Below are 13,014 nucleotides of genomic sequence, written 5' to 3'. Positions count from 1 at the left end.
CTCTTCTGTCATAATAACGAACATTACGTTGTCCCCGAAATATCAAAAACCGAGTACCTTTATACTAATCCAATGTTAAAATATATTGTACAGTTTTCTTTTAAATTCATTTTTTATTTATATTGTTAAGATCTCATAGAGTAATAAGCCGTGAGAAATTGAGTTATCTCAAACAACTGACCACATGTTACAGAGAGACTTAAAATCTTTTTGGAAAATTTTAATAAGATAAAATAATCTTTTTTCATCTCTTGATGTATTTGAAAATGTCTCTTTTACAACGAATGCTATTTATGACCCATAATTAACAGACATAGCGAAGAACTGAAGCGATTTTTTTAAGAGCTACGATGCCACGAACGGACAAACATCGACAGCAAACCTATAACACATTTTGTTTATGCCGGGGATTAAAAATAATTTATTTCTTTTTCATAATATTATACTGAACATAATGAAAAAATTATAGAAAAACTAGGAAACTAAACATATTTTGATAATTTTTCCTTTCTATTTCATCTGCTTGCGACTATGTGTCAGAGATAAAATAAATATGAAGAAAATTTGGATACAAAAAGTATATATAGTATATTTTTGTAACTTCAATACATATTTTTCTCATTGTACGACAAACTCATATTTCAAATTAATGTAGCAGTCTTTAGGTCTAGACTCACAAGTCTATAGACCAGTCTCGAATATCTTCAAGCATTCATTATGGTCACTTTTATACACTAGTTGCAATACATTCGCCTGTAGACTCAAATCAGAGTACATTAAACAATACCTTCAGATTACTGATGTCACTTATAACCTTCCACCTGACCTTAAAACGTTAATCGTTAAAAACAATTATGATATAAAGTCTCTACATTTATTACGGATTCCTAATAATGACACAGTCGAGAACATTAACGTATGTGAGCGATAATTTAAAATGTTTTCTATGACCAAACAGGCATAAGTACTTCAAAACTAAGATTTAAATATTGACCCAAATGTAATAATTGTCGGTTTTAAATCAAATTAACTAATATGTAATGGGTATTTGAAAATATTTTGAAGTATTGAAAAAAATAACAACGTTGAATATATTTTACTTATTGTTTGTTTTTTTAAATATTGACCTGATATTAAAATAGCTTACGACTATCAAGTAAAGCAGAGTTTGGTATGAAAAACCTTCCGCTTCAATTCCCTTATCAATATTAGTGTCATAGCATAACGACACTTGGACATTTTAGATAAATTGGCCATGAATTACTTGCTTGATTCCAATTGAGTTAACATTCCGTTTCATAGTTGGATTTTGTGTACAAAGTCATATTAAGATCTGTGACAATCCTGTTTGTGTTATACTTACTTTAAGTAGATGATAACTCACCCATATAATTATTTGTTTCAGGTACACAAAGTACATAATTTTTTATTCATCGTAAGTACATAACTTTTTCTTTAATACATTATGGTATGTACAAATTTTGTGTAAACTTACCTCTTATCTGTCCAAACGTAATTCTAAACATCACATATGAAAACTTAAAACATTTTTTAATTATAATTTAAAACATTTGCCGTGAACCGTGTGATCAAAACAAAGGATCATATATAAGGTGAGGAAAGAAGACCGGTTATCACAGAACGGTGGATAGGAACAATGGCTATAAACAAATGTGTCTTCCTTGTTGGTGAGTAACATATATTTGCTGTATATGTTAGGCAGTAGTCTTTCAATATTCAAGAGTCCGAAAACTATGATACTAACCACTCCAAATACGAAGTAGCTTTTACCTCTGTATTTTAATAAAGTAAAATTACTGCCTTTCTCCTTGTAACAGTGTCCCGGAAGCAGTAAATACAATTTCTATTCCAATTCCATTAACATCTTTTTGAGTCAACACTTCATCTAAAAGCACATGAACTTGATAAGTTTGTAACATGCATAGGCATACCTATTTATCTAAATTATCAGCTTGTTTGACATATTATGACATTCAAATATACTATGACATTTGTACCAGGGCACTGTGGAACTTAGAAAGTTTTCATGAATAAAAATCTAAATTAATAGCGTATATAAACTTTATAAAACGAATACATGCCACAAAGCCTAAGATCATAATAATTGTTTTAGTCTGTGTCATTATCAGTAGTTTATCCTGGGCTAACAACTCACCGTGGGATGTTACATGACCTTCCTTCTAAAGATTTTTTACGGAAATACTTGCCACACAGCACGGACCTGGTTCCCAGTATCTTGCTAATATCCATCCGCAAGGATCACTCTTAGCCTCAACTCGTTTCCCGCGTTCGGAAAAAGCCGTACGAAAAGTTATTGTTCACGAAAATTATAAATGTTTTGTATAGTGAAGATAATAAGTTAATACTGAAACATTGGCCGTCCATAAATAATGTTTTTTTTTTTTAAATATGAATGGATTTCTTTTCCTCAGACCAATTCCATTGCATTAACCAATATATTTTTTCAATTAAATGGGTAGATGAACTATAAAAAACGATCCTCTATATCTTCTCCTATTTGGACTACACTTTAAAGAGCAGCGTGTTATTGTGCTGGATGTTACTTTTAATTAAGTTTATCAGTTATTGAATATCACTTTGATTCGTATCTTTTTACATCTTATGAAATTAAAACAATAGCTTAGAAACTCTAAACTTTCTTTATTTTAATTTTAGCTCTATTTTGCGGCGGTATCTGCAATCCTCTGGGACAATCTTCGGTATGCGACTCACAGAATCTAATGCCAGGATTTATACAAGGACTGCCAAATGTAGCGACCACCGTCTGTGATTCCACTCCTAATTTACTTGGACTAGGTTATGGATTGGGGCTAAATCTTCCAGTACCATTCCAGAACATTGGCACTGTTCCGATAAATTCAGGATGTGGTTGTAACACACCATGTGACAGTTCAAATCAAGGATTGGGAGTAGGTGGCCTAGGACTAGGCGGCATAGGTGGTTTAGCCGGTTTGAATGGTTTAGGTGGGTTGGGTGGTTTAGCCGGTTTGAATGGTTTAGGTGGGTTGGGTGGTTTAGCCGGTTTGAATGGTTTAGGTGGGTTGGGTGGTTTAGCTAGTTTGGGAGGGTTGGGTGGCGTGCCACCACTTCTACCTGCTCCAACTACTCTAATTGATAGCACACCAAATATAGGCCTAGGTCTAGGCTATGGGTTGCCCTATATACCTAACGTACCTGGCCCAACGACGCTTTGCGATTCTGGCCCAAATGTAGGTGTAGGATATCCGCTGAGCATTCCAAGGTTGGGTCTCGGTATACCCGGTCTCGGACTCGGTCTACCATATGGAAGGTTGCCTCTTAATCAATTGCTTCTGAATGGATTACCTCTCGGAGCTCTGGCCTCAGTTGGAGTTATGTGATAATCCGATTTCTGTGTATAATATCAATTGCAAAACAAAAAAAACTTCAAACGCACCTTTTATTGTAAAGTTATATACCATAGTATCTCAATGTTTTTTAATCTCAATTTTTCAATTAATTCTTACTTAATTCTATTTATCTCTATTTAAAAAACTAAATTTATTTTCTGAAGCATCAATCTGTATTCAAATTAAATCAAATGACGATTTGCGTTTCGAGACAAAAAAAAAATGTATTTGATAAATTTATAAACCGTATGTATATTTTCGATTCTAATAAATTATATTTACATATATGGAAGGTTTTATTCACATCGCCATCGACGATTAATATTGTTTTGGAATATATTAAAATGTTGCTATGTTCAACTAATACAGATTTTTCTGATATATTATTTGCTTCAACAAATCAAACAATACTTGATGCAAGTAACCCGTATTTATTTAATAGCTTAAACATTTACAAATGCAGTCACAACACTTTAAAATATATAATAAAATACATATCTATATTTTTCCGATGTGCTGAATTAATAACATGAGTTGCAAGGGTTGCATGGGTCGCACGGATTGCACGGGTTGCATGGGACGCATGGATTGCATGGGTCGCACGGATTGCACGGGTTGCATGGGTCGCATGGATTGCATGGATTGCATGGGTCGCACGGATTGCACGGGTTGCATGGGACGCATGGATTGCATGGGTCGCACGGATTGCACGGGTTGCATGGATTGCAAGGATTGCATGGGTTGCGAGAATCTGGTCTGTAGATACCAATGCTTGCTAGACCACAGGGTTTGAAGCAGGTTATAGGATTTGGTCTGAAGCATATTGTTGGAGATTGTGGCACCAGTATACGTGGTGGCGTTACGATGAGCATATCTGGCATAGGTGGCTGTACCTTTCGTGGGGTTACCTGGATAAAAACAAGACTTATGTTAAAGGGGAATAAAAATCTCACAAATTTTTGATTATTTTGCGAAACCAACGAGGACCATGTAGGTTATATAATTAATATAATTTTTTCTAATGCATAAATAGGATTTTGCAGTACTATAGGCCACATGCAGGATTTATAGAGTATGGTAAATAGGAGAAAGACTTTTGTAATATGGAATGAATCAAACCTTAATTTTTCTTGGCCTTGGTGGTGTCACTGGTGGTGGTCTCACAATAATGGGTCGTGGCCTTGGCGGCTGTACTGGTTTTGGACGGACAAGTATTGGTTGTGGGGTTGGCGGTTGTACTGGCCGAGGTTGGACCCGGATGGGCCGCAATTGTGGTGGTTGAATTTGCGCCGGTTTTACCCATATCAGAGGTGGAGTCGGTAGGTTGATTGTTCCTGGCTTGACTATAATTGGCCTAGGATTCGGGAAGTTTATTTGTCCTGGCTTGAAAATCAAGGAACCTGAAAAAACGGCAGTGTTCATTTTATTAAGCCAAAACCAAAATAATAGTAATCTATAGATTACACGGCTCTAAGGCTGGATTTTTTTTTAAATTATTTTATGCATGTTTCTTATTGTTTTACTTAACAATTTTGTTCATCGTATGGGTTAACAGTTGACATTCTTAAATGGTAGTGGTAAATATTACCTAAGTAAATATTACCTTGTGGGGCTTGACCATAAATATAACGAACATCTGGCACGCCGGGGTTGCACAGTCTGAGTTCTTGCACATCTCCAGGGCAAGGTCCAGAACATGGGTCCGGACACGGGCAAGGATCAGGGCAGGGCTGGGGGCACGGTTCGGGGCACGGTTCAGGGCACGGTTCGGGGCAAGGGTCAGGGCACGGTTCAGGACACGGCAGCGGGCATGGCGGCGTCGGCTCAGGGCATGGTGGTATTGGCTCAGGACAGGGACATGGACATGGAAAACTGAATTGTGGATCAGGAACTGGCTGTCCGTGTGTAATGCTGAGTAGGACTGAAAAATAAATAAAAAAATTGAAGGGCATGTTATGGAATATAATAAGATAATATATACATATATATGAGGTTATTTCGTAAGCGTTCAATATTACCTGAAGCCCAAATCACTGCGCCCAACATCTTCCAGTTGACTGATAACATCGAAAGCTATAAATCATTTATATAGCTGAATGATTCCTAACTCGTACCTCGGGGGTGAAGTGATTCATCGCGATATTCAACCTTATCGCCTTCAAGATAGAGCGTACAATTCCATGAATAAAATGTTATGACACGCCTGAATTGGCGTCCAAATAATATTTTTTATATATATCCGATAGAATTTAAAAACAAGACATGGTTTTGACAAATATGTTAACGGTTGTAGAAACTTTTAAAAACACAATATTCTTTTGCCTTTTAACGCGTTGAAAAAATATAAATTTGATTTTTCAAACCTATTTCGCTGTTCGAAATTAGTTTGAGATATCTAAAGTTAAATAAAAGAAGCAAGCAAGTATATTTAAGTTTGTTGATGTTGGGAATGAAAATAAACAAACCGGTCGAAAGAAGTAACTTTCATAGAGGAGTGATAGGTCTGGTTTGTTTAAAGTAACAATAGGAAATAACTAAGCTCAAAATTATGGTTTAATTTATTTCTTCAATCACAACTGCGTCTGAATGACTCCTTTACTTTTAGGAGCCTTGTTGCTTAGAGTCCAATTTGGCAACAATGAGATATGTAGGTAAGGGATAATATTCAAAAGAAAGCCAGGAAGTAATGAGTTTGAGGTTGAAAGATGAAGACTTAAAGATTGTCTGGTCGAAGGAAATGCAGAAAAATATTCGTAACAAAGACTGAGCTGACCTGAACTAACCAGTCTCGAGTCTCGAGTGTGTATTACAGTGAATATTATATTTTAAAGATATATGATTAGTTTTCATAAAGTATTAGGTACGTATTATTTACCAACAGTTTGTAAAACAACAAGACGTCATTATCCGCTGGTGGTCAGTCGCTGAAAAGTAATAAACATAAAAAAATTTGAAATAAAGCAACAAAATAACCGCGCAGCATAGGAATCACTTGGTTGCGTTTAGAAAAAATGACTTAAAAAGGACTCTAAAGTCATATCATAGTTATTTCGATTTAAACATTAAGATCCAAGTTATCCTAACTGTTTTGCCTCTATTAATGAGACTATTCTGACTAGTTTCTGTATGTGTTTCAACCTGAGAGTAAACTTGAATTTAACTTAATGTACAAAAAAAGCGACTTCATTAAATTTGTTTTTATAGGAACGCAGGAATTAAAAAGCAATAAATAATTTTACACTCAAATGCTATTTCCCAACCTAACCTATCTAATAATACATTCTAAATATCAGCAGAAAAAGTCTCAAACACCTACAATACATAAATGTACACTATCCATATTTATTTTTTATTAATTTAATTTAAATTCAATACAATTTCTTAATATCTAATCACCTCTTTCGAAGTCGGTTAATAAAAAGATATTGATTGATAATTTGATAACAACTCATTAATAATTAAAATGCAATAATTTTACGTCACGTTCAAAAAATATCTCTCCTTTATAATAAAAATGTAGACTTTTCAATAAATAAACTTCTGTGTCATTAAAAATGCATTCTTAATTGTATGTAAGGCAAATAATTGATACAAGGCAAACAGATGCCAATAGTTTACTGTGACAGAGTGAACAGTGCTTCCCGAATATGTGTTTTACTCCCTTAACCAAAGTTTTTGTAACCAGCTTCAGTTAAACTGCTGGTAAATAATTGTAGTTACACACAATTATAATTTAAACTAAAGTCTTCTGGCAATAAATAAGAGCTGTTAATTTCGAGTCATTATATTAATTTTAACCTATTTGAAATGATTTATATCTGCTAACGGAGATTTACTGTATTTTTAATATAATGTTGAGCAATATTATTTGCTTCCTCAGCAACGCCATCTATTGATAAGAATTTTTGGTGTTTGCTATTGTCGGTTTATTTTTGTGTTAAAATATTATTTCATTGCTTAGTTTATATGTACGTATATGCAAAAATTTCTCATTTAAATGTACAATAGGCACACCGCGTAACTGAATCTTCTTCATCGGTTAGCTTACAATGCCTGAGGCGATACGTGAACTCAGTCTGTTTGCCATAGACAGAGTGTACACGTATAAACTTTCGTATAGAATATTTTATTTTGATTTTATATAAAATTTCATGTTTATAAGTAAATTTAATCAGAATTCAACAAAATAATCACAAAAACAGGCCTAAAAATAACGGTTCTGTGTAAAAAGCTTCGAAGAATTAATCGCTCTTGAGTCTATGTATTTACATTATGTTTTGTTAAGGAGTGTCCCTCATTATCAAGATACCAAATACATTTTGCTTAAAGCAATATTTCCTTTGCAACCTTAATAAGAACTTACACAAAGCCTCGACTATGTTCTAAGAAGGTTATTGTCGCAACTAGGCGGAATATTTTACACAGTTAAGTCAGGAGAATAATTCAGAATATTTGTACAAAAAAAAATACACAACGCCATCAAAGATAAAGTCTTTATGATTCAGGCTGGTGACATCAAGATCAAAAGATAGAGAACAAAGGCGGAAATACACTGACAGTAAACTGACTTGACTGAGAAGAAAGAATTAAAATTAATAAATGTACTGACTGGTATGATAAAACATTGTTCAGTTACATCCTGATACATTTTCTTAAATTACTTTCGAGACTATTGCTTGTTTATTTTCATATTATGGAGTTATATGTATATACAGTATTTTTTATTTTTTAAGGTCAGTAACTAAGTAATAAGCATTAACACAACTAACCACGTAGAGTTCATCTAATTAATAAAATTTACAACAAAGCTATTAAAAATTAATGAAACAGAGAATAATTTGTGTGTCTCTGTCATGAAAAATATTGAATAGCTGCTAAATGTGCAATAATCTTAAAAATGTTTTCATTAAGTTTATCTCGTGTATTCCGACGGCCGGAGTCAACACCCAATCTCTACAGGACCTTCGTTAACTCAAAGGAGTAATCGATATCAGTCAGAACATCTCAGCTTTACACTATTTTTATATATAATATTATTTCTATCACAAGTATTCGTTTGACTAAAACTAATATATTCGGATTTTCTAAACATTATTTTATTATTTAAGTTGTAACTCCCGACCTTTGTAACTTTTGCGATTGCAGTATTTTTTTTGTTAATTTAAACATTATTTCTTATTATCGCAGTAGATTTTTTACCAATAAACCCAGTCAGCAGTTCGTTCGATCCGATCTCGGAATTCCGTTTATCACTTCTACCTTAACGCACTTCTTAAACGAAATTAGTTTTTGAAAGCCTTTGTGCTCAGTAAATTGATCACTCTCACTGCTTGGCATAACTTTTAATAATCCTTTATGTGAGACAGAGTGATATGTCCTTTATTGATTTTTATTCCGCATGTGAATTTATATCTGATTGTATTTTTGTTAAAATTATTGAAATTAAATCAAGTACGTTACTTCGGTATTTTATAATTATTATCTAAATATAATTATAACTGATACGTTTGCTAGTATTTATTTAAATAGAACTAATATTTTCAGATGTTATAAACTTTTCAGTTGTTATCTAAATAATTCCAAAGATAACAATATATAAGTATATAAAATATTTTTATGTATATATTTTGGCGTCCAAAATTTTTTCATTTATTTATGATGTGTTAGTAAAGTAAGTTTTATAAAATGAATTGATATTCAACTAGGTTAGGCTCTCTTAGCAATTAGTAGGTATTAATTTGTTAGTATCTATTTACTAGCAATCAGCAACTGATTGGAGTTGAATTATCTATCAACTATATATTATTTTTACGCTTTAATTTTGATAATTACTTGACTGTGGCATACAGTCAGTGATGAATCTACGATCTATAACTTATAAGGTAACTACAATACACTTGCAGGTTATGTAATGAAATTCTTTGGTACAGATAGTATTGAATCAATGGGTTTTAGAAGAGTTCTTGCTTCTAATGGGATATTTAAGAACTGTTTGACATAATGGAAAAGGCTTTTTTTCAAAGCACCACTCGCTATCGCCAAAGGGTCATATCGAACACCTTGGCTCAGTAAAGCTGGTTCGTAGTGCGATTCCCGAAGAAGGGAGGGAGGCCCTAGTCAATTGCGTTCTAAAAATCTCTCCCCCCCCCCTAGAGAATGAAGATTTTCAAGAAAAAAGTGAATGATTACTGGATACATGGATACTGGTTACGGTAGCCGCTTCACATGATAAAAAATTTACCAAACATAATTTTACACGAGACCATTTTTGTTTTTAATTTTTCTTTTTGAAATGAAAAAAAAAAAACTAGAAATATATATAACTTCTATTTCAATTTAATACATGTAAATAATAAAGTTTTTGTGACTTACATTCGCAAACTTAAAACTAAGAAACACATACGGGTTACTTAAATTTATTCTATTCCGTTTGACATAGCCGGGTTCAGAGATCTTTGAGGAGTTTGCCTGAGATTTAGGATGAGTTTTACAATTTGACAAAATACTTCAAAATATTTAAAAATGAGCATAAAGAAAATTGATTATCTTTTTGTTAAAGGGGTGGATCGTGAATATTTATCCGGTTGTGGTGTAAGCTTGTTAGTCACAAGGGTAGCACGGATTTATGAGATTGCAAGGATTGCAAGGATCGCAAGAATCGCAAGGATTGCAAGGATTGCAAGGATTGCATGGATTGCAAGGATTGCAAGGATTGTAGGGATTACAGGAGATACAAGCATTCATCTGATTGTACCCATTAGACGATGACATGATGCCGTCGTCGCCTCGTCTTTGCAATACTGATAGTGGAATCGAAATGCTCGGAGCCTGTAGGGCAGATGGGCTTGGGGGGCGGACTACGATTTGGGGTGGTGTTATACTCGGGGGTGTGGGTTGGCGGATGGTGATCGACGGTGGTTGAATCGGGGGTGAACGTGGTGGTGTCACTATTATCGGTGGTGGTGTGATCGGGCAAAGAGGCTGAGGTCGTACACAGATTGGTGGCACATTCACAGGCGGCAGAGGAGACGGCCGTACGTAAATTGGCGGAGGAGTTATCGGATGCTGGCGTGGTGGCTGGATTTCTATGGAGGGAGGTTGAATCGGCCTTGGGAGTGGTGGACGGATGATCAGAGGTGGCGGCTGAATGATCACGTCAGGGTTTTTCAGGACGTAGAAAACTCCTCCAGGGACGGGATAAGGTTGGAATCCGATATTGCGCAGACCGTCCGGCGTGTTGCTTCTCGGGACTAATACCTTTATAGCATCATTGCTTGAAACTGAAATAAAAATGATCCCATTATAATTTCATTCATTATAATTACAGCCATAAATATTTAAAGCAAATCCAAGCTTAAATTTGTATGAAACTGTTTTTACATGTGTATGAAAATCGGGTAAAATGTTTTTAAAAGAGTTATGTCAAGGACTTTTTAATGGTATACCAATTTTTATACATTTTGTACATAAGTCTAAGTATCAGGGCGACATGTAAAGATATTGATATAATTACTTACTGATTTGTGGGCAATTCGGGTTACAAGGATTCGGTTCTGGGCAGGGTGGCTCTGGGCAGGGACAGGGCGGACAGGGGGGCTCGCATGGCGGAGGGCTCAAGACACACACTTGAGGCGCTGGCGCCGCTATGACTGATGACAGTAACGCTGAAAGAAAAGCACTTTAAAGTGATGACTGTCTCAAAAGAAATACTCACTTATTGGGGCACAAATAAAGAATAATCAAAAGCAATAATTATATGAACTAGCTACTTAGTTTACGTGTAAAGAATTCGTATGGTCGTATTTCGTTTAATTGCTCCCATTTTTAACTAACTTACTTACTCATACTTATCGGATACAAACAAAATGTGGAAATTAGTTGTGGATAAAAAATGCAAAAACTCCTAACTTAATAAATTAAGAAGTGAAATGAAAGGACGTAGAAAAAAACACTTAAAGTTGAATGAAGCTAACACGACTGTGTTCTTCGTAATTACTAAAACAAAGTCTGGAAGTCAATAAAATATACAGCGACTGTTCACTGTTCACCTCCAATATTATTCAACAAAGGAATATCCTTATATATTATATTATTTATAAGATCGAATAAATCTTTTGTATTACAAATAAATTTCTCATAAAAAATATTTATACATTTATATAACAAGGTCTGAGCAAAATAACACTATAAGATACAAGAGGAACAACGGCCGTCGGATATTTGTTGACAAAGAAAAATATTAGTACGGCTTACACATAAACAACTCCGAAGAAATCTTAACTACTTGCGACTTTTGTTGAAGTCTGGATGAGTCACGGTGATCAAATATATATAAAAGCTTCTTGTGTATAAAATACTACACGTAACCAGATTATTGGTTTTCAGAACACGCCTAAAGATCTGATTTATTTGAAACACAATTTAGATCCAGCGACTCTATGTTAGGAGGATGTTGATTTTGTCACAAAATCATACAATTCTAACAAAAAAATTGAACAATTATACATTCTCAATATCAAAAGATTTCCTTTTTTCTTTTAATTAGAAATGATTATTTGCTTCTCAGTGATAATTGACATCAAAATCAAGAAATGACTCTGTGACAATGTTTGAATGATAGAGACAAGGAAACTCATCAAATCTGGACAATAAAACAGGGTTATGGTGACAGCAATCATGGAATAAAAGAAAGGAAAATATTAAAAAATAAACATATATATGTGGCACTACAATAAAGAAATTAATCACAGTGAAATAACGATAATGATAATGATAATAATGATACAATTACGTCAAATCTCACCGATAAAACCCAATGCTATGACTCGCCCCATCCTACGGTCTGTGAACTCGTCTTGTTAAAAATCCATTTTATACTTAAATATCTCTGTCAAATAAATCGGGCATAAAAAAATCTTGTTCAGTTTATAAACGCTTGGACTACTGCGACCAAAACTGTTATACTTTTACGTTAAAATTATATATTTATATGTCGTGCTTGTTTCAGTTGGTTGGTATTATTTAATTATTTATTTAGATTTAATTTTATTTAACCCGCCTTAAGTACAGCTGGAGGATAAGGAGAGAGGAGACGTCAAAGAGTATGCAAGGTCAGAGATTAAAAATGAAATTAAAATATATTTTAGCTGCAAAATATTTGAGAGTTCTCTTAGTTACTAGCTACATATATATATATATATTAATTTATTGTAGAGTATCTAATTAGTTGAATTATTTTCAAACAAACGTAAAACATTAAATTCATTACAAATGTATTGTACTATGTTGAATCATTAGTCTACAGTCAATAATCCGGTGAAGTTGAGTCCTTCACTGCACTTAACGATAAAAAACTCTAACGGTATTAAATTTTTTTGTTTTTAAATTAGTATACATATTTTATATTTATATATACTATTATTATTATTATTTATTTATTTATTTTTTAAATATGATTAGGTAGGGAGAAGAGCTTGGACGGTGGAGGTGAGCATTTAAAACGCGTTAGTTAGGAGCCCCTTAAGCTACACCTGGGTCGCGAGTCCCAGGCACTGTTGAAGCTCCTCTCCCTGCAACGCGATGGACCCGGCACCCGCACGCTGAA

The 13,014-nt window shown here is 34.0% G+C and overlaps 4 protein-coding genes across 5 annotated transcripts in view; 2 read left to right on the top strand and 2 right to left on the bottom strand.

The window, feature by feature from the left end:
- Positions 1-13,014, top strand: part of LOC116778315 (igLON family member 5) — a 108,948-nt gene that overhangs the window by 41,150 nt on the left and 54,784 nt on the right. The window contains exon 3 of one of the 2 annotated variants that reach the window (XM_061525697.1): positions 1,406-1,435. The exons of the other annotated variant lie outside the window; for it this stretch is intronic. The gene's annotated coding sequence lies outside the window, so the exon portion shown is untranslated. The remainder of the gene's footprint in view (positions 1-1,405; positions 1,436-13,014) is intronic. 2 annotated transcript variants of the gene reach the window in all.
- On the top strand, positions 1,532-3,634 carry LOC116778317 (uncharacterized PE-PGRS family protein PE_PGRS46-like). Its single transcript, XM_032672282.2, has 2 exons — positions 1,532-1,688; positions 2,698-3,634. The coding sequence occupies exons 1-2, from the start codon at positions 1,658-1,660 to the stop codon at positions 3,399-3,401; spliced, it is 735 nt and encodes a 244-aa protein (XP_032528173.2). The 5' UTR covers positions 1,532-1,657; the 3' UTR covers positions 3,402-3,634.
- LOC116778316 (keratinocyte proline-rich protein-like) lies at positions 3,822-5,518 on the bottom strand. Its single transcript, XM_032672280.2, has 4 exons — positions 5,429-5,518; positions 5,014-5,331; positions 4,530-4,810; positions 3,822-4,318 (listed from the first exon to the last, which is right to left on the bottom strand). Exons 1-4 carry the CDS (start codon positions 5,475-5,477, stop codon positions 3,932-3,934), a joined length of 1,035 nt encoding a protein of 344 aa, XP_032528171.2. The 5' UTR covers positions 5,478-5,518; the 3' UTR covers positions 3,822-3,931.
- Positions 9,719-12,306, bottom strand: LOC116778228 (uncharacterized). Its single transcript, XM_032672171.2, has 3 exons — positions 12,214-12,306; positions 10,928-11,074; positions 9,719-10,690 (listed from the first exon to the last, which is right to left on the bottom strand). Exons 1-3 carry the CDS (start codon positions 12,242-12,244, stop codon positions 10,011-10,013), a joined length of 858 nt encoding a protein of 285 aa, XP_032528062.2. The 5' UTR covers positions 12,245-12,306; the 3' UTR covers positions 9,719-10,010.

Source organism: Danaus plexippus, chromosome 31 (genome assembly GCF_018135715.1).
Source record: "Danaus plexippus chromosome 31, MEX_DaPlex, whole genome shotgun sequence".
In the NCBI taxonomy this organism is placed as follows: domain Eukaryota; kingdom Metazoa; phylum Arthropoda; class Insecta; order Lepidoptera; family Nymphalidae; genus Danaus; species Danaus plexippus.
This window is presented reverse-complemented; position numbering and strand designations above follow the sequence as displayed.